The sequence below is a fragment of the Lathamus discolor genome, chromosome 6 (assembly GCF_037157495.1).
Source record: "Lathamus discolor isolate bLatDis1 chromosome 6, bLatDis1.hap1, whole genome shotgun sequence".
Classification (NCBI taxonomy): Eukaryota; Metazoa; Chordata; class Aves; order Psittaciformes; family Psittacidae; genus Lathamus; species Lathamus discolor.
Genome location: NC_088889.1, coordinates 70,266,035 through 70,290,759, shown reverse-complemented (window position 1 = coordinate 70,290,759; position 24,725 = coordinate 70,266,035). Strand labels below are relative to the sequence as shown.

The window sequence follows — 24,725 nt, the reverse complement described above, 5'->3', positions numbered from 1 at the left end:
ACAGAGAGGCGCTGCCGGAGGCTCGAAGTGGGTGGAAATCTTGGAGGTGTGGATGAGGAAGGAGCGACTTCAGGGTGTCCCCTGTGAAATGATGTCATCCGATCAATGTTTTCGGGGGGAGTGACCTATCCGACCAATTCCCTCTGTGAAATGGGTTCTGTATCGGAGCTGGATGCAGCCGAATCGATCGGGCTGATAATGGAGAGCTATAAAAGGCCGAGGGCTGGCTTCACCCACGCTTCATCCCCGAGGCGCAGTCAGGGCAAGGTAGCGACGCTTCCCTCCGCGCCGCTCCTTGCCGGTCCGCGCCGCGGCATGGGGCCGCACACCGCCGCCCTGGCGCTGCTGGGTTTCGCCGCCGCCGCCGCCGCGGTGCCGCTGCCGCTGCCCGACGCCGGCCCGCATGTTAACTACGGCTGGGGGGAACCGATCCGGCTGCGGCACCTCTACACCGCCAGCAAGCACGGGCTCTTCAGCTGCTTCCTGCGGATCGGAGGCGACGGCCGGGTAGATGCCGTCGGCAGCCAGAGCCTGCAGAGTGAGTACCGGCAGCGGTGGCACCGGAGCGGGACGGGACGGGGCCGCGGAGCTGACGCCGCTCTTCCCTCTGCCCCGCAGGTCTGCTGGAGATCCGCGCAGTGGCCGTGCGTACCGTGGCCATCAAGGGCGTGCGAAGCTCCCGTTACCTCTGCATGGACGAGGCGGGGCGGCTGCACGGGCAGGTGAGCTTGCGATTCCCACCCCGGACCCGATCCCCGGTTCCCGACGGCTCTGTCCCGGGTTCGCCTTCCTCGAGGGAGATTTCTATCCCGGTCGCGGCGCTCGAAACGGCAGGCGAGACCAAAGGGCTGGTGTATTTTTCTTATTGTGCTGTTAGTAAAACGGGTTAACAAAGCTTACAGGTCGTCCCCCCAGCTTCCTTTTTTTTTTTTATAGGACCTGTGGTTCTTGTCACTGATAGCGCCGTGAGGATTGTTAGAAGGCAGTAAGGAAATAACAGTTAGAAAACAAAGTCTGTACTGCATGCGTCCTGGCAAAATAGACTGAAAATACAGACCAGGGCAAAACTGCGTTTATATTCCAAAAAGTGGCTGCGTTCCTGTTGCAGGAGTAGACTAAGTCACACCATAGAATCTGAATAACTTCTTATAGTTCAGGTCAGTCATTCTGCAAAACGAAAACCAAAAGCAAACCCCCAAGATTATTCATCTGGAAATGAGATGCAGCCAGCTGGCTGCCAGGCTCACATATCCCAGAAGATGGAGTTGCCATCTCTTAGGTAATACCAAGCAGAAGCGGGATTTCGAGGGAAAGGACTCTCCTCCGCTGTGATAACAGCATACCTGAGGGACTCCGAGAGGTTGAAGAGCTGAGGGATCAACTGATGTTGGGTCACTCTTTTCCCCTGGGTATGTCAACACATTAGCTAGTCCTCATCAGCCATATAAACTTTTTTGTTTTCTGGTTTTTAAGCCACAAGGAGAAGTTGCCAGCTCTAGGATTTGAAGGCTAAGATTCAGGTTCAGTCTGTGTTTAAATGCTTCATGGAAGCCTGATTTTCACAGAGCGATGACTTCTTATTGTGCCATAGTAAAGATACAATTTGATTCTGCTTTGATTTCTCTGGCACATTCTCAACCCCCCCAGCATCTTTAATAAGTGGTACTGATACAGTGATGGTTTTGAATGCATATATAACATAGAACTAAGCCTTTCTTCATGAATTTTCTTGCTTTTCTGGGCTAGAATCAGTCGATACAGTGATAATGGAGAGGTTCAGATGATATGGCAGGTCAATTATTAACTTAATGTTTTAATGTATAGCCAAAGCAAAATGATCAATGAAAACAAAGCAGAGCCTGGAATCTGCTCCCATCAGAGCTGCCAGCTGGACTTCAAGAGTCCCAGAATTTGAAACCAGCTTTTGCCTAACACTGTTTTGAAGACATATATGCCTTGATTGAGACTGTGTTTGTTGGTGTACAGTATTAATCACAGGGGTTTTGGTTTGGTTTTTGTTTTGTTTTTTGTTTTCCTCAAAATGCAATGGCATGTAACCATGCCATCACATTTATATGTTGTGGACACATGCTGTCACCTCTCTGCTACCAAGGCAAATACGGTGTCTGGGGACCAAACTGGGCAACCTTTTTCACTCCTGCAACATGCTCCTTTTATAACACTTGAAAAATGATGACTAGAGTTGTTTTTTCAATGTGCAATGTGCTGCAGCTAGTAGTTTAGAGGCAAATCTGAAGATACTGACATGCTGTAAACTCCTCCTGTGGAAAAAAAAAAAAAAAAAACCAAACCATAATGTGGAAATAGTTAAAGTGCATTTGGTAGTTGTTTTAAAAAATAATGCTAGAGTCAATTCCAGTGATACGAAAAGTGAATGATATAGTTGAGGCATGGGGAGCACAATCAATAACTGCTATTTGAAAAGTGCACTTGCTCAAGAAGCTTCTTTATTTCATCATCCTCGCTAGGGAGACTGAGCTCTCATAAAGACAGCTTATTATTCAACCAACAATTCATAGATTTGTATCATGTACACATGTTTTTCTGAGATACAGTGTGTGTAGAAAGATAAATATTCATCATTTTATTTTGAGAAAATGCCTTTTTAAAATTATTTGATGCATTCAAAAACTATTTTTAAAAGATAACCAAATGCATACACTTAATTGCACTACATATTATTGAGGGTGTTTGAGAAGGACTGAAGAGCAACAAGTATGCTCTCTATGCAGACAGGCAGAGCATTCATGTAAGGACACTTTTATCACTGCAGACTGAGACACAATCAGCAATTGACTTTTATTGACCGACCACAAGTTCAATCACCTGTGGTGGCTGAGCCTGGAATAGCACCAGAGTTGTAAGAAACACAATGCTTGTGTAAGGATCTTGAAAGGTCTGACACAAAATCCTAAGGTACTATCTGTACAGAATGTCACAAGTGTAATTCTACAAATTCATACCTAAGAAAATGTCGTCTTCTATACAAAATCTTAACAACTTCTTGGATTTATTTGATAGTTCTAAGGTGTAATGAGAATATAACACTGCATTAACTGGTCTTTTGTAATTTCAATAAATGCTGAATAGAAAGAAAGGCAATTATGTTTTTAGTTACACACAGACTGAATCTGAATCTTACCCTTCAAATCTGTACTGATTGGACATGTTTGTTTGTATAAGTGCTGTCTTTGACAGCACTGCCTTTCTACAGACATGATCCTGAAGTTCTTACACAGGCCTTAGCAGAGCCTGGAGGTTTATACCTGAGGACTGCTGGGTTAGGTCTCATGACTGCAGTTAAGTACTGTCAGCCACTAAGGACACTTTATCTAAATGAGCTGTCATTTGAGACTCTCTTTCCCTGTGTTTAGGGCAGGATAAGTGTCATAGCTGTGAAGAAGTCCACACCCAGGATTCAAAGCTTATTTAGTGTGATGGACATGTATTAACTTCAGGAGTGTGGGATTAGGTTTTTTAACGGCCTCGTAACTCAAAATGCATGTTGTGTGCAAGGTAGGGAGCTTGAGTAGAGTACAGTGGAATGATTTCAGTTGCAAGGGACCTGCAACTGTCATCTAGTCTAAATGCCTGACCATCTCAGGGCACTTCATCTTGGCAGCTGTGGCCCATCACTGTCACCAGCACAATGGGTCCCACCTGCATCCCTGCAGCAGCCAGGTAGAGAGGCAGTGGACAGCTCACCACCATGGATCCGGCAGTGGGGTCTGCAAGGTGCCCCAAATTGGGGTACCCATGACAGGCCAGAAGGACACCCTCACTGAAAGCAGAGGGAGAAGGGCTGGTTGCATCAAAGGTTTATGTTGTAGTTGAATGCAATGAGTCTGGCAGGTGCATTTGTAACTCTCATTACTCCTTGCTGTTCAGCTCAGGTATTCCACAGAGGATTGTTCCTTTGAAGAGGAGATTCGTCCAGACGGCTACAATGTATATAGATCAAAAAAACACGGAATATCAGTGTCTTTAAGTAGTGCCAAGCAAAGACAGCAGTTCAAAGGGAAAGATTTCCTTCCACTGTCTCACTTTTTACCTATGATCAACACTGTGCCTGTGGAATCAACAGACTTTGGTGAATATGGTGATTACAGCCAGGCCTTTGAACCAGAAGTGTATTCTTCACCTCTGGAAACAGACAGCATGGACCCCTTTGGTATCACCTCCAAACTGTTACCAGTGAAGAGCCCCAGCTTTCAGAAATGACTCTGATCACACACACATGTGTTTTTAAAGAAATAACACAGAATACTGCTGGGTTTTTAGCTTTTCCTGTAGTGATATGTCCAACTTTTTTGTATATTTCAGTATGGAGACAGCCTTTTCCTTGCAATGTGTGGTACCTGCAAGAGATGAGTGCCAGAGGCTGTTCTATAGTCTAAAGAATTGCCTAGCCACTGTTTTATCTGGAGAAGAAGGATAAAATAAGAAAAGCTCAGCAGCTTCGTCAAAGTCCCTCCATTAACTGTGGTGATGACAAAATACCTAGAGTTTTTCTACATCAACTTCATTACTACATATGTTCACCTGTTATTTCTATAGCTCATAGGAGAAAATCTTTTCCTCTTTGGAGGCCTTAAAGACAAACATATGGAACAAAACAGGATTAAAGAAAACCTAGCAAATGCAGTTGCGTGAATTAGACTTAATGCTGTTTCTTGAGAAGCTGCTGACAACATGCTGGGAAAACTTTCTATTGAAAGCATACCACTGAAAAAAAAACAATTTTGCTTGTATATTTTGCTTTTTCTTCCCTTAGGAAATAAGGGAAGAAAGGGAAAAAGATTCTTCTTTCCCTTATTGCTAAGGGGTACATTGGAAAACTGGATCTTTGATTTCTTTTATAGGCTAATTTATGTTCACTGTGGCATCAGCATCATCCAGCAATGAGTTCTCCTTAACATTAGTGAGAATTCATTGTGTGTCTGGAATAGTGCACAGAACTAGCATTTATGTTCATCAGATAGGGAATGAACCATTCAAATTAGAATGTTTAATTAAGGTACTGTTGTATATAAGCATGTATGTCATTAGCAAATGGAGAGAAAGACTGAAAATGGATGATGTATAGGTCAAATCAATTGCAAAATAGGTTTTTGTGTTTAACCTTTATCCATTAGCAATTCTTTCAAGTCCCTTCCAGGCTTGATTCTGCATCCTTGGGCATCAGTGATGAGACAAGTTTAGTGACTTCAATGCCACAGAACTGCATTAGCCAGGCTGCTCTTGCAAGAAGGAATTAGGAGCACCTAACCTGGAAGTCTGATGTCTTCAGTTCTGTTCTTCTGTTGAAACAACTTGACAAATGAATAACCAAAGAAAAAAAGAAACAAAAAGCAATGTGAAACAAGGGTTGAGAGATTCTACTTGTTTCCAAAGGTTCATTTATAATAGAGATTTCTATAAAAAGAAAACCAAGCTCGACTGGAAATACTGGTGTTCATCTGACCTAGCACTTCATTGCCAATGCAATATTTATAATTAATTTATTGAATACATACATCTGTTTATTTTGTTACTATTATTTATGCTCAAAATTCTATTTATATACTCCTGAAGGTGGGTTTTTTAGTTGTAACAGATTTTGTGGAGTTTTGTAGTGCAATTTTAGCAAACAATAGCCTTTTAAATTTCTGCGCATCATCAGTAGTGTCATGTGTACATTTGCAATAAAAAGAAAATCATCTTCAACACAGAAACCTAGCTGAGTCTCTTGTCACTCCTTTAGTCTAGAGGCTTGAAGGAGCTTTAGGAAACTGCGACATCTGGCTCCATTCCATGTGAAGGTGGAGTCCCTGTGAAGGTGGCATAGTTGAGCCACAACAGACACAGGAGAGACAAAGAGGTTTTCCCAAAGCTAGGCAGTGAATGCCAAGGCTGGAATTCAAGCCTGTCTGTCTGCTGCCAGTTACTGATGAGCAACATGTGATAACAGCAAGTCTAAGAAAAGTATCTCTGTTACAGGAGGGTTTTGGAAACAGCTTGTTAATTTTTGACCTTGCGATATGTGAAGGTCGCTCCATTTAGTTCTAATCTATTATTCTCTTGATACAACAAATGAGTTCAGCTTTAAGTGTGTGTCCCCTTCTATTCTTCCTAATTCAATCGTAGAATAGATTCATAGAATCATTTAGGTTGGAAAAGTCCCTTAAGATCATTAGTCCAACCGCTAACCTAACACTGGCAAGTCCACCACAAAAAAACCCATGTCCCTAAGCACCTCATCTACACATCTTTTGAATACCTCCTGGGACTCTGACTGAACCACTACCCTGGGTATCCTGTTCCAATGCTTGACCAACCTTTTGGTGAAGGATTTTTTCCTAATACCCAGTCTAAACCTCTCCTGGCACAGCTTGAGGCTATTTCCTCTCATCCTATCACTTGTCACTTCAGAGAAGAGACCAACACCCACCTCACTACAACCTCCTTTCAGGTACTTGTAGATTGAGGAAGGTGCACACTGCCTGTAGACATCCTCAGTTGTGGATTTGCATCTATTCCATAAAATATTCCTTCCATATTCCATTTATGTCATTAAACCTTGCCATGCCATTCACACAGCCTTCGAGGTGCCTGACACAGAAAATAGCACTAAGCCCCAGCTGCTCACAGGAGGTTATTCCTCGGGGAGATGGAAAAATTCCCCACCAGGTGTGTTTTCTCTGATTTCTCTTCAGCTGTGCGAAATTCACCTGCGAAAAATCCTATACATGGAAGGCTGCTTCCTTTTACAGATGGGAACCACACTCAGCCAGTAAGAAAACTGGGGGGTTTTACCTGAAAAAATATGTTGTTTTCTGTTTGGAAATTCTGTGAGTCACAGGAATTGCAGATATCTTGGCTGGAAAACACCTACTGCGATGTTTCCCAATCTCCTTTCAGCTGAGCCACTGACACACATTTGGAGGGCTCCTGCTCCTTGTATACTGGGAGATGTAGTCCTGATTTTCAAGTTAGAATCATAGAATCATAGAATAGTTGGGGTTGGAAAGGACCTTAAGATCATCTAGTTCCAACCCCTCTGCCATGGGCAGGGATACCTCACATAAAACCATGTCATCCAAGGCTCTGTCCAACCTGGCCTTGAACACCACCAGGGATGGAGCATTCACAACTTCCTTGGGCAACCCATTCCAGTGCCTCACCACCCTCACAGGGAAGAACTTCCTCCTCCTATCCAATCTAAACTTCCCCTGTTTAACACTTTACCCCTTGTCCTATCACTACAGTCCCTAATGAAGAGTCCCTCCCCAGCATCCTTATAAGCCGCCTTCAGATACTGGAAGGCTGCTATGAGGTCTCCACACAGCCTTCTTTTCTCCAGGCTAAACAGCCCTAACTTTCTCAGTCTGTCTTCACACGAGGTGCTCCAGCCCCCTGATCATCCTCGTGGCTCTCCTCTGGACTTGTTCCAGCAGTTCCATGTCCTTTTTTATGTTGAGGACACCAGAACTGCACACAATACTCCACGTGAGGTCTCACAAGAGCAGAGTAGAGGGGCAGGATCATCTGCTTCAACTTGCTGGTCATGCTTCTTTTGATGCAGCCCAGGATACGGTTGGCTTTCTGGGCTGTGAGTGCACACTGAAGCCGGCTCATGTTCATTTTCTCATCGACCAACACACCCAAGTCCTTCTCTGCAGGGCTGCTCTGAACCTCTTCTTTGCCCAACCTGTAGCTGTGCCTGGGATTGCCCCGACCCAGGCGTATGAACTTGCACTTGGCATGGTTAAACTTCATAAGCTGGCATCAGCCCACCTCACAAGTGTGTCAAGGTCCCTCTGGATGGCATCCCTTCCCCCCAGCATATCAACCAAACCACACAGCTTGGTGTCATCGGCAAACTTGCTGAGGGCGCATTCAATCCCACTGTCCATGTCATAGAATCATAGAATGGTTAGGGTTGGAAAGGACCTCAAGATCATCTAGTTCCAACCCCCCTGCCATGGACAGGGACACCTCTCACTAAACCATCCAACACAAGGCTTCATCCAACCTGGCCTTGAACACTGCCAGGGATGGAGCACTCACAACCTCCCTGGGCAACCCATTCCAGTGTCAACGACAAAGATGTTGAACAAGACCGGTCCCAACACCGATCCCTGAGGGACACCACTCGTTACTAGCCTCCAGATGGACACTGAGCCATTGACCACAACTCTTTGCGTGCAGCCATCCAGCCACAAGCTAGTTGTTTAATTCCAGTTTTCAGGCCTGGGACATACTAGTTTCTCCTTTTCATTCCCAGTTTTGATCAGACACTATATTGTCTTTGAATACTAGGTACCTTTCAAGACTTTTTTTTTTTTTTTGAGACGTAAAAATCAGAAAACCAAATAAATACGTATTTTTAATCCCTGGTCAACAAAGATTCACTTTTAATTTTCTGCTAAAAAGAAACCAAACAATTTTGATGGGAAACACAGCAAATAGAGGGTAAACTGTTTAACCAGAGATCTTTTCAGTAGATGTAACATCGTTGTTCATGAATATTGTTCAAGAGCACAAAGATGAGTGACCTTATATTTTTAAACAGCATCTTGAGCTCTCCAGTGACTCTGTTTGCTGACAACTCTGGATTTGCATCTTCTCCCAGAAGCACATTTCTTACTGCAACAGCATAGTTAGAGGTTGGTTCAATATTTATTCAGACAGAGGGAAGATGCCAGGAGCTAAATTACCCACACCGCTTCCTGGAGCACTTTAGTTTTCCTTGGAGATTTCTCATCCGTGTTCTGACCAAACCTGGCTGCTTTGCTTATAAAATCTGGAAAGGTCACAGCTTGAGGTGGAAGGATTACTGGAAAATGCTTTCCCTACTGTCAGGCACCTGACTTGGTCAGGAACTTGGTGTGCAAAACCTCGACACACCACTGTCTTTGGCTCTGTGGGAATGTAAACACCACCTCCACCTTTCACCATATACCTCCCAGCTGATCATCATTTCTCAAAGCCAGCAGGACAATTGCAGTGCTTTCATTTGCAACAGTACATTTTTACAGCCTTCAAAGGTTTTTAAAGGTCAGGTGTCAAATGTCCCCTTGTGAAGTCTCAGTCAGAAACTATGATGTGTAAATACAAGGTGTTAGAATAGTGGGAAGACTGTAGGAAAGGAGATTCTGGGCATCTTCATTTCCACATTGGAGAAGTGTAAAAAGCTATAAATCCTTTATTCAAGAGCCATAATATCAACTTTACCTCTGCTCAAAGCACTGAAACAATGTTCGTGGAAAATCCAGGACTACTTTTTCTACCCGGACAGAGTACTTTGTATATGAATAGAGAACAATAAATGAAAGAACTATACTTTCTTTCCCCAAAAATGTTATGGAAACCAACTCTCCTTTTGGGCAGCATAAGGCATATTTTCAGCATTTTCCATCAATCCCATGGTCTACTGAGGTCAAAGAACTCCTTTTTTTTCCTTTTCTTTTTTTTTTTTTTTTTTCCCAGTAGCATCCAAAGCAAGAATTAAGCTGTAGCTATTAGCTACAGGAAACCTTTGGGACACCTGATAGTCCCACTGACCTCATTGAACAGTATATCTTTGTGATTGTGTGGTTGTAAAGCAGGTTGATATTCACACCTAACAAACCTTCAGTGTTTTTATGTGAGATACAGTGATATCTACACTTTAAATTAATGCAGAAAACACACTGGCCCGCTCACTACAGTCACTCAAGATAAATCAGGACAGCCTGCTGTCGTGAAGCATTTTTAATGGACTGGGACTGACAGGACAAGGGGAAATGGGTTTAAACTGAAACAGGGGAAGTTCAGGTTAGATGTAAGGAAGAAGTTACCCCTGTGAGGGTGGTGAGGCGCTGGCACAGGTTGCCCAGAGAAGCTGTGGCTGCCCCATCCCTGGCAGTGTTCAAGGCCAGGTTGGATGGGGCTTGGAGCAACCTGGTCTAGTGAAAGGTGTCCCTGTTCATGGCAGGGGGTTGGAACTGGATGAACTTCAACCCAAACCTGTCTGGGATTCTGTGATTGTTGTATCCAGTTAGCCAAACCTTTAGTAGCACGACTTTTACTCTAATGTAGTTCTTCTCTTTAGACCCTCCTCTGGATTTTAAAGCCGTGTTTTCAAATCCTCTTTTCTCCTGTGCTTGGTTTGGAAGGTAACAGACCTACAGTACCCCTACTGGGATTGGCTTCGGTGTGCCTAAAGCCACATTTTCACTAAAGGATGTAATACAACAGTAAGTTAGCATGAAAATATATGCTTATAAAGGAGTATAAACGCTTCCTGTTACCAGTGTGGATCCATAACACCAAATACGTGTAACAAAGGCATCTGGAAAGCACGCTGAAGCATGATTCAGGTATTTACATCAAAAATATATGCATTTTGGGGTATATACATCGATAATACACGACTTGAAGCTAAGAACCACCTCAGAGCAACGCCACACTGGATTGTCCCGGAGCCGGGGCGTAGGGGGAAGCCTCACCCCTTCATCACCAGCCACGTCCGCGGGCCTGGCCCTGCGGTGGCGCTCGGGCGCCCCCTGCCGCCGCGCCGCCGTTCACCGGGGCGGGGCCAGACGCACGGAGGCGCGGTCAGGACATGTTCAGGCCACGCCCCCTGTCTTCGCCGAGCCCGGCGGGGGGGGGTGTGGGGGTGTGGAGAGGGTGTGTGTGTGGGGGGGGTGTTACGCGCTTGCGCACTGGAGCAGCTGTCTCCCTTCCGGCTCGCCGTCGTTTCCCGGCATGCCCAGAGGCTGCGGTTGGTGGTGGTGTGATGGCGGCTGAGACGGTGGGCCACGACTTGTTTGAGGAGATCGTGATGGCCGAGGAGAGGTGCGGTGGGTCGGGGTGCCCTGGCTGGGGCCCAGGGACCCTGGGGGGCCGGCGGAGCTGCTGTGGGTAACAGTCGACGGAGCGGGAAGAGGGGAGGGGACTTCCGGGGTTAGGCCCTCCTGGACGTCCGCAGCCGGTGGTAGGAGTTAAGAGAAAACTGAGGAGTGAAGGGCGGTAAAGGGACTGAGGTCAGGGCTTTAGCTCGGCACTGGTGAGGCTGCACCTGGAATCCTGTGTTCGGTTCTGGGTTCCTCACTGCAAGAAAGACATTGAGGTGCTGGAGCGGGTCCAGAGAAGGGCAACGGAGCTGGTGAAGGGCCTGGAGCACAAGTGTGGTGGGGAATGGCTGAGGGACCTGGAGGGTTCAGACTGGAGAAGAGAAGGCTCAGGGGGGACCTTGTTGCTCTCTACAGCTACCTGAAAGGAGCATGTAGCCAGAAGGTGGCTGCTCTCTTCTCCCAAGGAACAAGCAACAGGACAAGAGGAAATGGCCTCGATCTATGCCAGGGTAGGTTTAGACTGGCTATTAGGAAAGATTTCTTCCCCAGAGGGTGTTCAGGCATTGGAACAGGCTGCCCAGGGCAGTGGTGGAGTCCCTGTCCCTGGAAGTGTTCACAAACTGTGTAGACGAGGCCCTCAGTGCCATGGTTTTGTGGTGTCCTTGGCAGTGCTCGGGAACAGTTGGACTCGGTGATCTTAATAGTTCTTTTCCAGCCTGGTTGATTCTGTGATTCCATAATGAGTCCGGGGAGGGGGTGAGGAAGGAGAAGAGTGGGGGAAATTAAAATCATAGAATCAGTTGGGTTGGAAAAGACCTTCATGATCATAAAGTCCAACCAGCCCCCTGGTTCTGCATTTGCATGTGGAGCCTGTTCAGTGCCAAGGGGTAGAAGCTTGATACCTGCAGGTGTGTAGTGTTTCAGTGCCACCACGTCCCCACAGCCTGCCTTCATAGGCCAAAATTCTTCTCTTTGCTGTTGCTGAGTGACCAACCTGCACAATCTGGGCTCTTCCACCATGTGGAAACTTGAACCAGAGTTGAGAGCTTGTAGTTTGCAGTGTTATTTTGGTGAAAGTGTTGATCTGCATTGTGGAGTTTATTTTTCTTGGCAAATTGTTATAAACATGTTTGGAAAGAACACAGAATGTGTAATTGAATCTTAATTTAAACCAATATTATGTATCTGAATATTGGTAGTTGCATTTGGAGGTGGGTTTGGGTTTGTTTTTTTTGTTTGGTTTTTTTTGTTGTTTTTTTTTTTGTTTTGTTTTGTTTGTTGGTTGGTTGGTTGGTTTTTTTTTTTGTGTGTGTGTTTGGGTTTGTTTTTTTTTTTAATGTAGTTTTATTCCTGGGAGTTGCTTGTGTGCAGTGTGACTTTGATATGAAAGTGTCTGATAAAAAAGTTGGCTTTCTGTCTTCACAGGTTTCATGGTGAAGGGTATCAGGAGGGGTATGCTGAAGGCAGTCACATTGGAGTTGTTGAGGGAAGGAAATATGGATCACTCCATGGTGCAAAGATTGGGTCTGAGGTAAATGGGAAAATACTTCAGAATCACAATGAGAATCACAATGTTTTTTGTCATTAGAAAATTATTGTACTGCAGAAACTGTTAGACAAAGTTCCATAATTTGGTAGCCTGACACCTGTTATGTCACACTGCTTTGTATGTGTCCAAGAAGCTAGTTTGAAGGTGGTGTTTTGATCTGAACAGTTTAAATAGATGAGTTTCTTTTACAATTGTTTCTGTAACCCAAAACTGTGGCTGAAGGGGCGCTCCTGTACTGTCTCCTGTGGTTCAGCATTAGGGAAAAACATGGAATGTTGGATAGAGAACCATCAAGGGGCAGTTCTGGTGTCTCTGTTACACTTTTTGTTATTTCTAATAGTGGGAGAGTTGACTGGTTGAGGCACTGTTATTGTTTAGAACATGGGAGTCAGTCCTGTGTGTTGGCACACACACTGAATCGGTAAGCCTTCCTAGAAATGAAAGGACTGGAGAGTGCTGGTGAACAACCTTAACTTTTCTTGTATGTGCAGGTTTCACAGAATCACAGACTGTTTTGGGTTGGAAGGGATCTTCAAGCTCATCCAGTTCCAACCCCCTGCTATAGACAGTGACACCTTCCACTAGACCAGGTTGCTCGAAGCCCTATCCAGCCTGGCCCTCAACACTGCCAGGGATTACTGAACACTACCAAGTTTATAATTTATTATCCTTTGTTACTGAACAGATCCTTAGAAGAAGTTTTCAGTGTCTGTAACACAGGTAGCCTTCATTTATTCCACCCTAATTTATTGAACTTCCTAGCATAGGAATCCAGTGTATCCAGTGATTTGTTTCCTGAAGAAAAGCATACAATGTAGTGCCTTATTTCTGTTTGACTATATATACTGTATATATATACAATGTTTATACCAAATATACATATTTTCCCTCCTGACATTCAGATTGGCTGCTACCTTGGGTTTGCACTGACATGGCAATGTCTGCTTCAGAAATGCACAGATGAAAAGAACAGGTAAGGTTAAAAAAAAAAGAATTACTGTTCTTTAATACTGTTTCAAATTACAGTGTCCAGCTTTCCTTCTTCCTCAGTACAGAAGAAATGTTGAAAAACTAGAAGAAAGGTGAGCAGAGGGCCCTAGGGTGGTATAATATGCTGGAGCATGTGATAATGAAAAGAGGATAAGGGACCTTGATTTTGTCAGCCTGCAGAAAAGAAGACAAGGGAGATACCTAGTGGTACCACAGAAGGGGAAATTCTAGGTAAGGTGGAGGCATGTTCCTTGCAGAATTGTACAGTAAAAAGACAATAGGCAACTTTCACCATTTGAAAGAAGTTCTCATGGAACATAAGGAGAAGGCCCTTTCCAGTGCAAGCAGCTGTCCAAAGAGATTCTAGAAGCCACATCTTCGTAGCTTTTCAGAATCTGCTTGAAGATAGCCCTGAGCAGCCTTATCTAGCTTTGAAGTTGGGCCAGCTTCTGTAGAAAGTGGATGGGATGGCTTCAGCTGTCCCTTTCAACCTACATTTTTGTATTACTGTCATTCTTTTCTTTGTATATTTTTCCTATCCAGTGTTGATTAATTTATCTGACAGAATTGCCACCGTATGTCAGCTGTTTTGATGTGTTCTGGTGAGGTTTTTTATTGATTTCCTTAGTTTGCTCTGTCATCTAATCAATATTTCTGAAGATTCTTGAATATTTCTCCACTTCTAGCAGTTAAGTTAAAAGGGAAACTTTGACTTTATCAGTTGTGCTACAGCTGAATTTCTGATTATGGCTTAAATATCTATCAAATACACTCTCTCAGTGAGCTAAATGGGAGAAGTTGAAGTAGAGAAGGATGGAAGTTGAAGTAAAGAAGGATGGGTCCTACGCGCTGAATTATATATAAGTATTGGTATAATTTTCATATTGATAGATTGGAAGAATTTCTGAAGTAGGCTCATTGTATTTTGTTTTGATCTTTTATAGCAAAAAGATAAGGGCTCTGGATTCCTTAATAAGGATGATTCAGAAATTCCCATATGAAGACCCTACTTATGATAAGCTGCAAGAAGATCTGGAAAAAATCAGAGGAAAATTTAAACAGGTTTGTAGGATTAAGTTGTTATTTTAGAACACTGGTATTAATTTCTGGAAATTTTTAGTCTCTAATCCTGCTCAAAACCACAGTATTAGCACAGAGCAATTCTTGTTCTCCTTTTGCAGTCATAGTAAAACACTTGAAGTGAATTAAGTGAAAATACTTGATAGTTGAAAATTCCCAAACTGATAGCACATGCAAAATAAAATAAAAATATGTTTTAAAGGGAAAAGTTGTAATTCATTGTCAAATGATATTTACAAGTGGGACCAGAAGAAGAGAAATGGAGAAACTGGGAATTTTGTTGAACATTCTTCTTGGAAGAGAGACTCTTTGAAACACTTTTCTGTATTCTTTTTTAGGTTTGTACAATGCTAAATGTTCAGTCTGATTTTAGAATCAGTACTGAAAGCTCTTCCCTAACATTTTGAATATAACAGATGAAGGTAAACATGGATGACCAAAGAAGAAACATTAAAAGAACAAATAACTGGAGAAGTGTTTACTTGCTCTTACTTTAAACAAAATCACAGTAGCGAAGGAGTGCTAAGTATTAAGGGGGAAAGGGAAAACCATCAAACTTGCCAGAGTACTTCTTATATGTCACTTAACATTTATTATCTCCAAGTTTTACTTGAGAGCACTGAAACGCTATTAAATAGAAATATTTAACTAGCCTTGCACTGATAGATTTAGTTCCTCAAAAGGAAAATATACACATTTGTAATGTTTCCTTATTTAAAGAGTGTATGTTAGTTAAAAATCTGTGTATGCAGATCATGCAGTTTACACAATGTGTAGGTATTGTAGGTGAAGTAAGATATAATCAGTTGCCTGTAAACTTTGCAGTAGGAATCATTGTGAGTAAAGGATAGAATGACAAAGGAAGTCAGAATAGGAAGGAGAAAGATTAAGATACCGCTCATAAAGTAGCTACAGCTCAGAACATGAAAAAACCCTACCAAACCCCTTGAAACCCAAACAGCAAGCAATATAAATGATCAGTGAGAGAAACACAGCTATAGAAGAGTTGATACTGATTTTCTGTATATATCAGTACATTTTATCAAGGAATAGCTTCTTATTTTCTAGTCTTGAATATGTACTTGTTAGTCTTATTAAAAGAAAAAAAGGATGCCGTCAGCTAAATTTATTCCACTATGTTAAAGAGAAGCACAGTCAGTTATTTTGCTTGAAAGGTACTTTTTGTTGCTGGATGTCTTTGCATACCATTTGCAAGATATGATGGGTTCTAGAAGACCTTTCATCAGTTGTTACTTATGCTGGCTAAGTCTACACAGCATAGTGTAGGTTTGTAAAGACAGAGTTGAGTCCCATGGCTGTCAGAAGCTGTATGCAGGCTAAAGTATCTTGGGTGAAGGAAATGTTTTAATATAGCTATGTCCTTGACCAGCACTGCTATGTGCCATCTAGACTTCAGCTCTGGTTTACTTGTGCAGCTTTTTTATTATACAAGAAAATAACTTGTATTTTTAGATTGTCACTGTGTAGTCACATCTGGGATGTAAAGCACATGAATTCTGCTAAAAGTTTTTGAGTTTGGACTCTGAAGATAATTCTGCTGAATGTAAGAAGGGAGTTGTGTGCATTTGTGTCAACTTAGGTCAAAACAATTTGTTCTTTTTTGTCTGTTGCTTAAGTATATAAATAAGCTATTTCCTTAGTGACTTTTCTTGATAACCAAGCAGTCAATGACAGTTCCTTTGAAAATGGGTTTGATGGAAAATCTTTCATTTAATTTTATTTATAGCAAATTATTAGAATAAATTATTATCTAAATATATATTTAGATAAACACATTTAAGGATTTCAAACTGGGACGAGCCAGGTTTAGGGTTGCCTATGAAGTCTTAAATTTGGCTCCATATGTGTGTCCATGCAGATGGAGTCTCTTCTTCCACAAGTCTGTTTTCTGAGTATCTTCTGTTTCATGTCTTGTATGGGCCTGAAGGTGTTTATTAAAGGAGGTATGGTTAAAATTTATGTTGGGTATGTAGTTGTGTACTTTCTTTGGTGCCAATTTTTAAAACACTTCTGCAACCAATTGAGGGGTTTTCTGTGTGTCCAGGCTGTAGCAGTGGAGTCTTCATAGCATACTGGAGGGGTATTTTTATACCTTATTTACAGCTAAGGAGTTAAAGCCCAGGTTATGTCAAGACTGTTGGTTTGCGTTAACCAATGTGAAGTGTCTACTGTGGCTCATTCCAAATAATTTTCATTTTGAGTAGTTAAATACTTCAGAATGTGCTTCTCACCAATATCAAGAGTGGCTGAGTACTGAGCTTTTTTCCATGTTGGTATTTTTTGCCTGTGTTTCTCAGACCACTCACCTAGAAAATGAGGAACAGTAGAGTTAGCAAACACCTGTGAAAGGGATGTGCTTAAGCCAACTAGAATGCTAATGGAGAAATTAAAAAATCCATCAAAATTTCAAAACCCAGTATTCAGTTTTGTGAGATAGAAGCTTGTGATATTTCTGTCCTGTTATGTCAACATCTTCCTAGAATCTGTAACAAATGAAACAAATTCTTACAAATGGCTTTGGTAGTTCCATGCCCTGCTTATCCATCCTCTTTTCTTGAGTGCTGGAGACTCTGCTGGAATCTTTAATTACTTTAAGTAATTAAAGACCCTGTCAGAAGATCTGTGCACAGAGAGGCTGAATAAAGCTTCTGTGGGCCACAGTCTCTCAGACTTTTCCTGGTTTGAGTGCTCAACTGTGCAGCCTGAGTATTGATTTAAAGGCTGTGTGGAAAAGGGAAACAGTGCAATCTGTAGATTATAATATTGGTTATTAATAAAGTAGGACATAGGGGATTGTTGCTTTGTGCTAAGGCATCAAACAGGTTTGGAATTGTGCAGAAGTACCTGATCTGTTAAGAACAGTTAAAATGTTCTAAAAGTTACTAAGACTTAAATATCTGTCACTGTGTTTACCACCTCTAGATGCTGCTCAGTAGGTAGGGAGGAATGTTTGAAACGTTGAACATTTCTTGACTGGGCTGTGTTTTAGCTAGTTTTGTTTCTTCATGATCATAATTCTCTCATCTGAAAGTGGGAAGTACAGAATTGTCTTAAAAGATGGGTACAAAACTGATTACTGCTGGGGTACTGAAGTCATTACAACCCCCAGGAATTGCTGTTGAGGTATGAAATGTGTGTTCTAGTATGCACATAGAACCTGTGCCAACTCGTACTCATATTGCTAGCTTTATGAATAAATGCCATTTAGAGAAAGAAAAATATAGGTTGGTTTAAATACTCTGGGTAAGCAGGATTATTTTTGGCAAGTATAGTACACGTTTTGGTCCGTGTACTTAGAAGTTCTAGAAAGGTAGCACATTTTTATTGATTATTTTTAAATAGATTCTGCTGAGATAAAATTAAGAGGTTCAATTTTTCAGTCGATTTGTTCTAAAATTTATGTAGGTTTTGGCTTTTCAGGAGATGGAAGAGAGAGTTTGAGCCCTCTGATGTATCTATGAATGCTTATTTGTGCTTTGACTGTAAACACAACTTCTTACATTGGAACAGAGGGAGATCCATCTGTCAGAAGTCTGCCAAAGCTGTGTATTTTATTAGATACAGCCTTCTGTTTCAAGATCTGATTTAGTAATCTTAGATTCTTTTCTAGTTTCACTCTCAAATAAAAGTGGGTGGCTTGTTTGAACATTTGTGTTTGGGTTTTTTTATAATGTCCTGTAGTTACTCAGCAGTGTTGCATGCAGAAAGGGAATGCTGATGATATTAAGGAATGTCATTTTCTGGAGCTAAAGGTGTGGGCAGGAAAAGGATAAGACTCCTCTGGGTAACTGCTTTCTTAAGCAGTTTCTGCAATGATAGCAGTGGGAAGCACTACATATTTATTGACAAAGTGCTGGTGTTGGTGTGCCTAGTGATCTGAGGGATATAGTTTGAAATCTGCTGGTGTATTAGAATTATCTGAAGTCCTTCTTGATTAGAATGTTGATTTCTGATGGGATTTTGTGCAGGACACTCCAGAGAAGGTTGTAACAAAGCTGGATCAGGCAGGCATAGCAATGTGTGTGTGATGCTATATCTCGTCTTCATCTTACAGAGAAAGGCTTTGGTTTGAAACAGAAGTTTTAATATTTCTGCTGTTGTTATAAGTCTTTATATTCTTGGTACTACTCAGTATGAATGTTAGTGCCTTTTGAATACTGCCCTTTGCAGCTTGTTAATGGTAATGGGTTCTAATTACAGCCTAAAAAAAATCACCTTTCATATTTTGGCAAGTAACCATGATTCTCATTTTAGTCTGCCAGGGTTGTTTTTTTTTTTTTTTTAAATGGCTAAAGTTATGACCATACACATTACCACACAACTGTATATATCACCAGAGAAAATGGAGGTCTGGGAGATGTGAAATGGGTTCAGCAATTTTCCAGTTGCTTATTTTGGTGTCTAGTATAGCATATAAAGGCCAGGTAGAGCAACCTGGTACTGAAGTGTTTCAGTGTGTCCCAGTGTTTGGAGTTGTAGAAGCAGCTCGTTCCCTGTTGCTGTTAATAATAACAAAGCTTTGTGCTCCATTTTGAAAGCAGTCTTCTAAGTGTATAAATCCATGCACTCAGACTTGAAAAGTAATGGTTTCTGTAGCAGAGACAAGAAGAGATCTTGGAGCTCTTGGATTCTTTGGGATTGTCTAGACTACACTATGCAGTGGGGTAATACCTGCGCTAAAATCAAACGTATCTAATGCATCAGAAAGAGTATCCCTATGTTAATAGGGATACTATTAGCCAATGTACGGATATAGCTAACATACAGTGCAGTTAAATATCCAGTTAGTTCACTTGTAGCGAACTTGAATCTCTCTTTGGCATCACACTGTGAATATTACTACATTAATCACAGGAGTGTTTATTCCCCAATGTAATCATTACGTACTTGCGGCATTTTTCATCCTAAGATTCAAATACTTTGCAACTTCTGAAAACACAGGTCTACCAAATCATGTAATACTATGTGGAAGGCATCATGGTCACTAAGATTATCCAAAACATAGCCAACATAGGAGACTTTGAAAGTCTTTATTAAGACGAAGTAATAAGTCCACTTCCAAAGGTAAAATAAAATCAGCTATAGTAAGTGCCAGTTGATTTGCAAGTGACTTGCTATACAATTTTTTAATTGTTTTTTTTAGTTATTATATTCTGTATCCACATGTAATTGACAAGTAATACGGTATTCTGTGTACCTGGTTTTGGCATGGCAAAATTGCCTATAGATTTTTGAATAAGAAACAGGATATAGCTTTTGTCTTAAAAAGGTTAGAAAGATTGATTGTAGTCATGCCGAATTTGGATGGGTGGCATCTAAAATCATGGCACACTGACTGAATGGATTTAATTGATGTTTGTTTATAATAAAATTAGTGTTTATTTTAGCAAAATGCTTAGGCAGAAACATTGATTATTCAGTCTCTCATCCCAGCTCTGCACTAGATGGAATCAACATCAGTTTTTGTCGCTTTCTTTCTTTTTTCTTTTTTTTATTTTATTGTTTAGCAGCATATTTTGCTGCTTTATCTCAACATAATAGTAATTACAATCCTTAACGTTTAGCATCTTCAGGATTCTGAACAACACTGCATGGTATGTTTCTTGATAGTAGGAACTATGAGTCAGCAATCCTTTAATTTTTTTAGTCGCAGCTATTGTTCCAGCAGCAAGCTTTACTTCTATTGTCCACTGTTTGTCCAGCTCATGTTTACTGGACTGTGGGAACGGATTAGGGTTTCATGGCTTTTTTTTCCTTCTTGCATAAACTCTTGATCAAAGACATTCCTTGGATGACAAAACACTGTATACTGTGTCACACAGTCCTGACCAGACTGCATGAACAGTAGTTTAAAAACACATGCCTACATTGTTCTCTAAACTGGCTGCTTTTTTTTTGCTTTTTTTTTTCTTTTCAGTGTATGTGCAGACATTGAAGTTTTGAGACCCCTTTTGCCTTTCACACATACAGAGGTTATTGTTAATAAGCACTTGACAGTTTCTGAAATCCAAGTAAAACCCCAAATTATTATTTGAAACTAAGAACTGATAGAATAGAATGTCACTTTTGAACAGAGCTGGAGGTTACATCTACAGTGTATTTGCTTCTTGAGGAAACCTTGGTCATGGTGCAGTTAGTCAAGTGCACTGTAAACCTAAAACCGCATGGACTTTGGGCACCATTTTATGTGTCATATCCAGAACACCTGAATAAGATGGAGAATGATTTGAACATAGTTTAGGAGTTCATAAACCTGCTTCATCATAGGTGCCTTGTTAGAACTACATGTTGAGATGATGATCTGTCTCATGATGTTGTATGTCTGGCTCTTCTTTTAAGTTCTCTTACGCAGTGAAATAAGGACAAGTTCACAAAAATCCAGTAGCATCTTAATTTCTCAAAGTCCTGAGAAAGAAACAAATTGTGTTAGGGAAGAATGTGGAGAAGACTGTTCCAGGAGCTTTGGCTTGTGATTTGCCTGAAATTCTCCTTCAGCAGAAACATAGAAGTGGAAGGAGATCTCTGAAGGCACTTTAAGCAGGTTTACAAGGAGGGCTGTATTTAGGTAGATTAGAAGATTGTTTTGAGGATGAGAGCACCCTTGTGTTTCCACAAACATGAGGCTTTGCATGTACTTGTTTGACTCTGCACCTCTGTTCAGTACTATCATGAAAAAGTGAAGAAAGGTGAAGGCTTTCACTTACATTGGAAAGGTCCGTAAGAAAGGAACCTTCCTGATCCTTTGCAGTCCAAGGGTCTCCATAAAAAGGGAAACCTGAATTAATATGTAGCTGGTAGATTTATTGTCTCAAAGGAACGGAGTGGTCATAGTGAATGACAGAAACAGCTATTGAGTCAAAACTATGAAATAAATGTGTTATGTTTACAAGAAATAATGTTTACTTTTGAGTAAATAATTGCTGATGCCTTCTGGAAATCTTGGGATGATGTTATTCCTGTGCATATAAGAAGAACATGGTTATATATAACAATACACATTTGCTGATGATCTTGTTTTCGTATTTAAAGCAGCCAGATATAAAGAACTATGGCCTGCAGGTGTTCCAAGAGCAAAAAGCTCTTAAAAAAATAATACCCTGTATTCAAACAAACTATAGTGATAAAATCTAATAAAAGGAGAAATAAAACATCAAAAAGCTCAATTGTCCGTTTCAGACAGTTTGCCGTCAGAGTAGTGACTTGGGACACTGGGTCACTTGTTCGGTGCTGGCTCAAGTGCATTGTCGTAATGCTCTAGTGGTAGTTTAGCCATCCTTGTTAAATAACTTGCCCATCTCTACCCAGCTCCTTGAAGACTGGTGCTTACGTTACAGACAACGTCCTTATGGTGGGTTGCATGTTAGCTATCATAGGAGACCAAGCTTTTAAGGGAATGTAGCTTGATGGTGGATTAAGACAAGTGTCACAGCGTGCTCTGGTGGGATGGATGGAGTAACAAAACCACACCACTTGGCAACATATAATCTAAAATTTATTAACTTAGCAGGTTGGAAATGGTGAGTGGATACCAATTTACATTCTGTAATCCGCACACTAAATGAACAAGTCAAAGCCCTAGACCTTCATCCCATGAACCCAGGAGGACTCTTGCTCCAACTAGTCAGCATGTCAGGTCCTGTCCTGTGCATGTGGTGTTGCTTTGATTAGTGACATGGTTTAGTGGTGGCCTTGGCAGTGCTGGGGGAAAGTTGGATTTGATGATCTTAAAGGTCTTTTCTGACCCAACTGATTCTGTGATTCTATGATTATATTAGAAATCTGTACCTGGAGCTCTCTCCAGCCCTGAGGGTAGCACCCTTTTAACCAATTACTGTTTTATATATTTACAAGCAGTCCCAGGCCATTCTTTTTCCATATCCAAGGCCAGTTACTGGTGGGGAGGTGGTTCCTCTTGCCCTGTGTTCACCCACCCCAAATGTGTTATGGAGTGTGAATTTAGCAACAGTTGCCTAATGAGGTTCTTATTTTGCTTCTTTGTTTCCCAGTTCATGCCACATTAGCCAGAGCTGAGCAGATGTAGTCCAGGTCTCACTTGACTAGGCAGTCTTTGGCTTTCAGATAGGCTTCACCCTTTGACAGACGTGTTGGCAGGGAAGATTGTGCTGTGACCGGCCACTAGCATGTGAGAGGACAGGCTGGTATTCTGCTTTTGAGATGGATCACTACATGGGGTTTTTATTTTAATCTGAAATAAACACTAATTGTTATAGTTCTTCAATGATATTATTATAGTTAAGAAAAGTAACATAAGCTGTAATTAAAGTGAGAGATGGAAACCACACAGATGGATTTATATTTTTTTTTTCATTCTGTGTTAGAGGGAAGACATCTAGCAGCTACTAAACACAGCCTCCTGTGTCCAGAGAGGCAACTCGAGACAAGTAAAAAGCTGCTTTAACCTTTGTCTGTGTGTATTTGGTAGTAACTGCTCCCTAAAAGCTTGGGGCTGTTCTGTGAAGGAATGGATGCTTTGAAGACCACATTAAAAACATCTTCAGGAGTTTAGTAGAAGTGGTGGTGTGTACCCCAGGAGCAGATCTGTTTGCCATACACTGTGAGTGGTGTTCCTGCATCAACAGGATCCCTGCAGAGTGAAGATTTGCTGCCCTTGTTCCTTATTCCTCCTTTGCTGTAAGCACAGTTTTTCTGCTAGTAATTCCCTCTTTAGAAAACAGTGGCTGTGAATCCTCTGTGACTTCCCTGAAATATAAGACATTTTAATATGTGGTCTTCATGCAGGCATAAAGTATGACAGATCTAAGTAGGGTTCTGCAGATGCTGATAGGATCATCAAGAACCTATTTCTATTTTCCCTCTTAAATGGCTTTCACATTAACGAAACAAAAGGTTAACTTGTGCCTTGCTCCTAAATTTGTGCTTTCTTGACCTTGAAGAACAAAATGAGAAGTCTAGCAAGTCTCATGAGTGCAATCTGGTTGACTAATTTGCAGTCCCTTTCTTATCATTTGATTGGAATATTGGGTGGAACTCAGTCAAAAGCCATATGGGAATCCATGTTTGCCATGCCAATACAATTGCCATTATCAGTTACAATTGTGGGATCATAAAAATACCATGTTTGTCTAAAGAGATACATTTCCCATAAAATTATGCTGCCAGGAATTCATTAAAATGTTGTCATTTGCAGCTTTACTGCTTTTGTCCCATTGTAGCTTTTCAATGACGTTGCCAGGCATCTTTATCAGGGTATCTAACCCACATGCCCGGGTCATTCCTATGGCTTCTTTGAAATAATAGCTCAAAGCTTCACTTTATCCTCTATCTTCTAGTTTTCTATCACTTAAAATGCCAGATACACTTGAATGTAAATGGATTCTAAGTTTTTACATTTAACAGATCTTGTTTATTCTTTTAATAAAGAGTATGTGAATTGAAGTGTTCAAAAAGGTCTAAGCTTGTTGGAATTCAGCAATGGAATCGAGGAGGTTTTGGGGAGGACTTCTTGAGTTTTTTCTGTGCACACGTCTCAATCTGATATAAGAAAAGCCAGTAGTTTTCCCTTTACTAAGCCACAGTATAGCCTAGCTGAACATGCATATTGTTTTACAGCCTATAGTAAGTTGGGTTTTTTTGCTGCATTCTTGTCTTCCTGCCTTTTGCAATGTGAGTAATACTGGCATAGTTCACCCAACATTCAAATTTAGTAATTGCATTTAGAGATGATGCTTGGGACACAGAAAATGTAAATAACAGAGCTGACTATGTGGGCTTAAACCTTCTGAACTCACAGAACACTTCAGTTGCTTTAATGAAGTTTATAGAATGAATAAGAAAGGCGAGACCCATTTAATATGTTCAACAAAATGCAGGTTTAAATTCCTCACTGAATCTTATTGGTTTTTATCAGCAAAATGGTTTTTGTCCTAAATGGAGAAACCCCTCAATTTTCAAGCATTTAAAATTAGAAAAGTTAGCCATCAGTGATACAAAAGTGAGCCTTTTTTTTTTTTGTCTTCTTTGAAATAGGCTGAAATTTTACAGAAAACTGATAAAGGATCTGTGTGGAAAAAATTAGTTGGTTTTGACAGGGTCCAGCTTTGGCGTCTGTATTTAGAATTACTTTGAATCTAGTTCAGATCATCTTTCAGTGCTATACAGATCTTCCTCAGTGGCCTACCAGTATAACTTGCCCATATCGAGGCACCTTACCCCTTTTGAATGGAAAAAAGTAGCTGCCACTATGTACTGATATTACTTTACTT

At 41.3% G+C, this 24,725-nt stretch overlaps 2 protein-coding genes across 3 annotated transcripts; both read left to right on the top strand.

Moving 5' to 3' along the window:
* The first annotated feature begins 313 nt into the window (after positions 1-313).
* FGF19 (fibroblast growth factor 19) lies at positions 314-5,692 on the top strand. Its single transcript, XM_065686100.1, has 3 exons — positions 314-538; positions 619-722; positions 3,910-5,692. The coding sequence occupies exons 1-3, from the start codon at positions 316-318 to the stop codon at positions 4,240-4,242; spliced, it is 660 nt and encodes a 219-aa protein (XP_065542172.1). The 5' UTR covers positions 314-315; the 3' UTR covers positions 4,243-5,692.
* Positions 5,693-10,725: 5,033 nt separating this feature from the next.
* Positions 10,726-16,564, top strand: LTO1 (LTO1 maturation factor of ABCE1). Of its 2 annotated transcripts, XM_065683450.1 has the most exons (6): positions 10,755-10,842; positions 11,256-11,350; positions 12,267-12,372; positions 13,293-13,363; positions 14,325-14,442; positions 16,340-16,564. In XM_065683450.1, the coding sequence occupies exons 2-6, from the start codon at positions 11,343-11,345 to the stop codon at positions 16,547-16,549; spliced, it is 513 nt and encodes a 170-aa protein (XP_065539522.1). In that variant the 5' UTR covers positions 10,755-10,842; positions 11,256-11,342; the 3' UTR covers positions 16,550-16,564. The 2 variants fall into 2 exon arrangements, with proteins under 2 accessions (XP_065539523.1, XP_065539522.1); XM_065683451.1 differs by lacking the exons at positions 11,256-11,350; positions 16,340-16,564 and adding an exon at positions 14,799-14,934 and having other exon boundaries at positions 10,726-10,842.
* The last annotated feature ends 8,161 nt before the right edge of the window (positions 16,565-24,725 follow it).

Bases quoted from the DNA above. Each gene is read 5' to 3' on its own strand.
- FGF19 (XM_065686100.1), top strand. From the start codon at position 316: ATGGGGCCGCACACCGCCGCCCTGGCGCTGCTGGGTTTCGCCGCCGCC. The intron at 539-618 runs GTGAGTACCGGC...TCTGCCCCGCAG, and splicing joins CGGCAGCCAGAGCCTGCAGA to GTCTGCTGGAGATCCGCGCA. The intron at 723-3,909 runs GTGAGCTTGCGA...CTTGCTGTTCAG, and splicing joins CGGGGCGGCTGCACGGGCAG to CTCAGGTATTCCACAGAGGA.
- LTO1 (XM_065683450.1), top strand. The intron at 12,373-13,292 runs GTAAATGGGAAA...CCTGACATTCAG, and splicing joins GTGCAAAGATTGGGTCTGAG to ATTGGCTGCTACCTTGGGTT. The intron at 14,443-16,339 runs GTTTGTAGGATT...GTGTCCATGCAG, and splicing joins TCAGAGGAAAATTTAAACAG to ATGGAGTCTCTTCTTCCACA.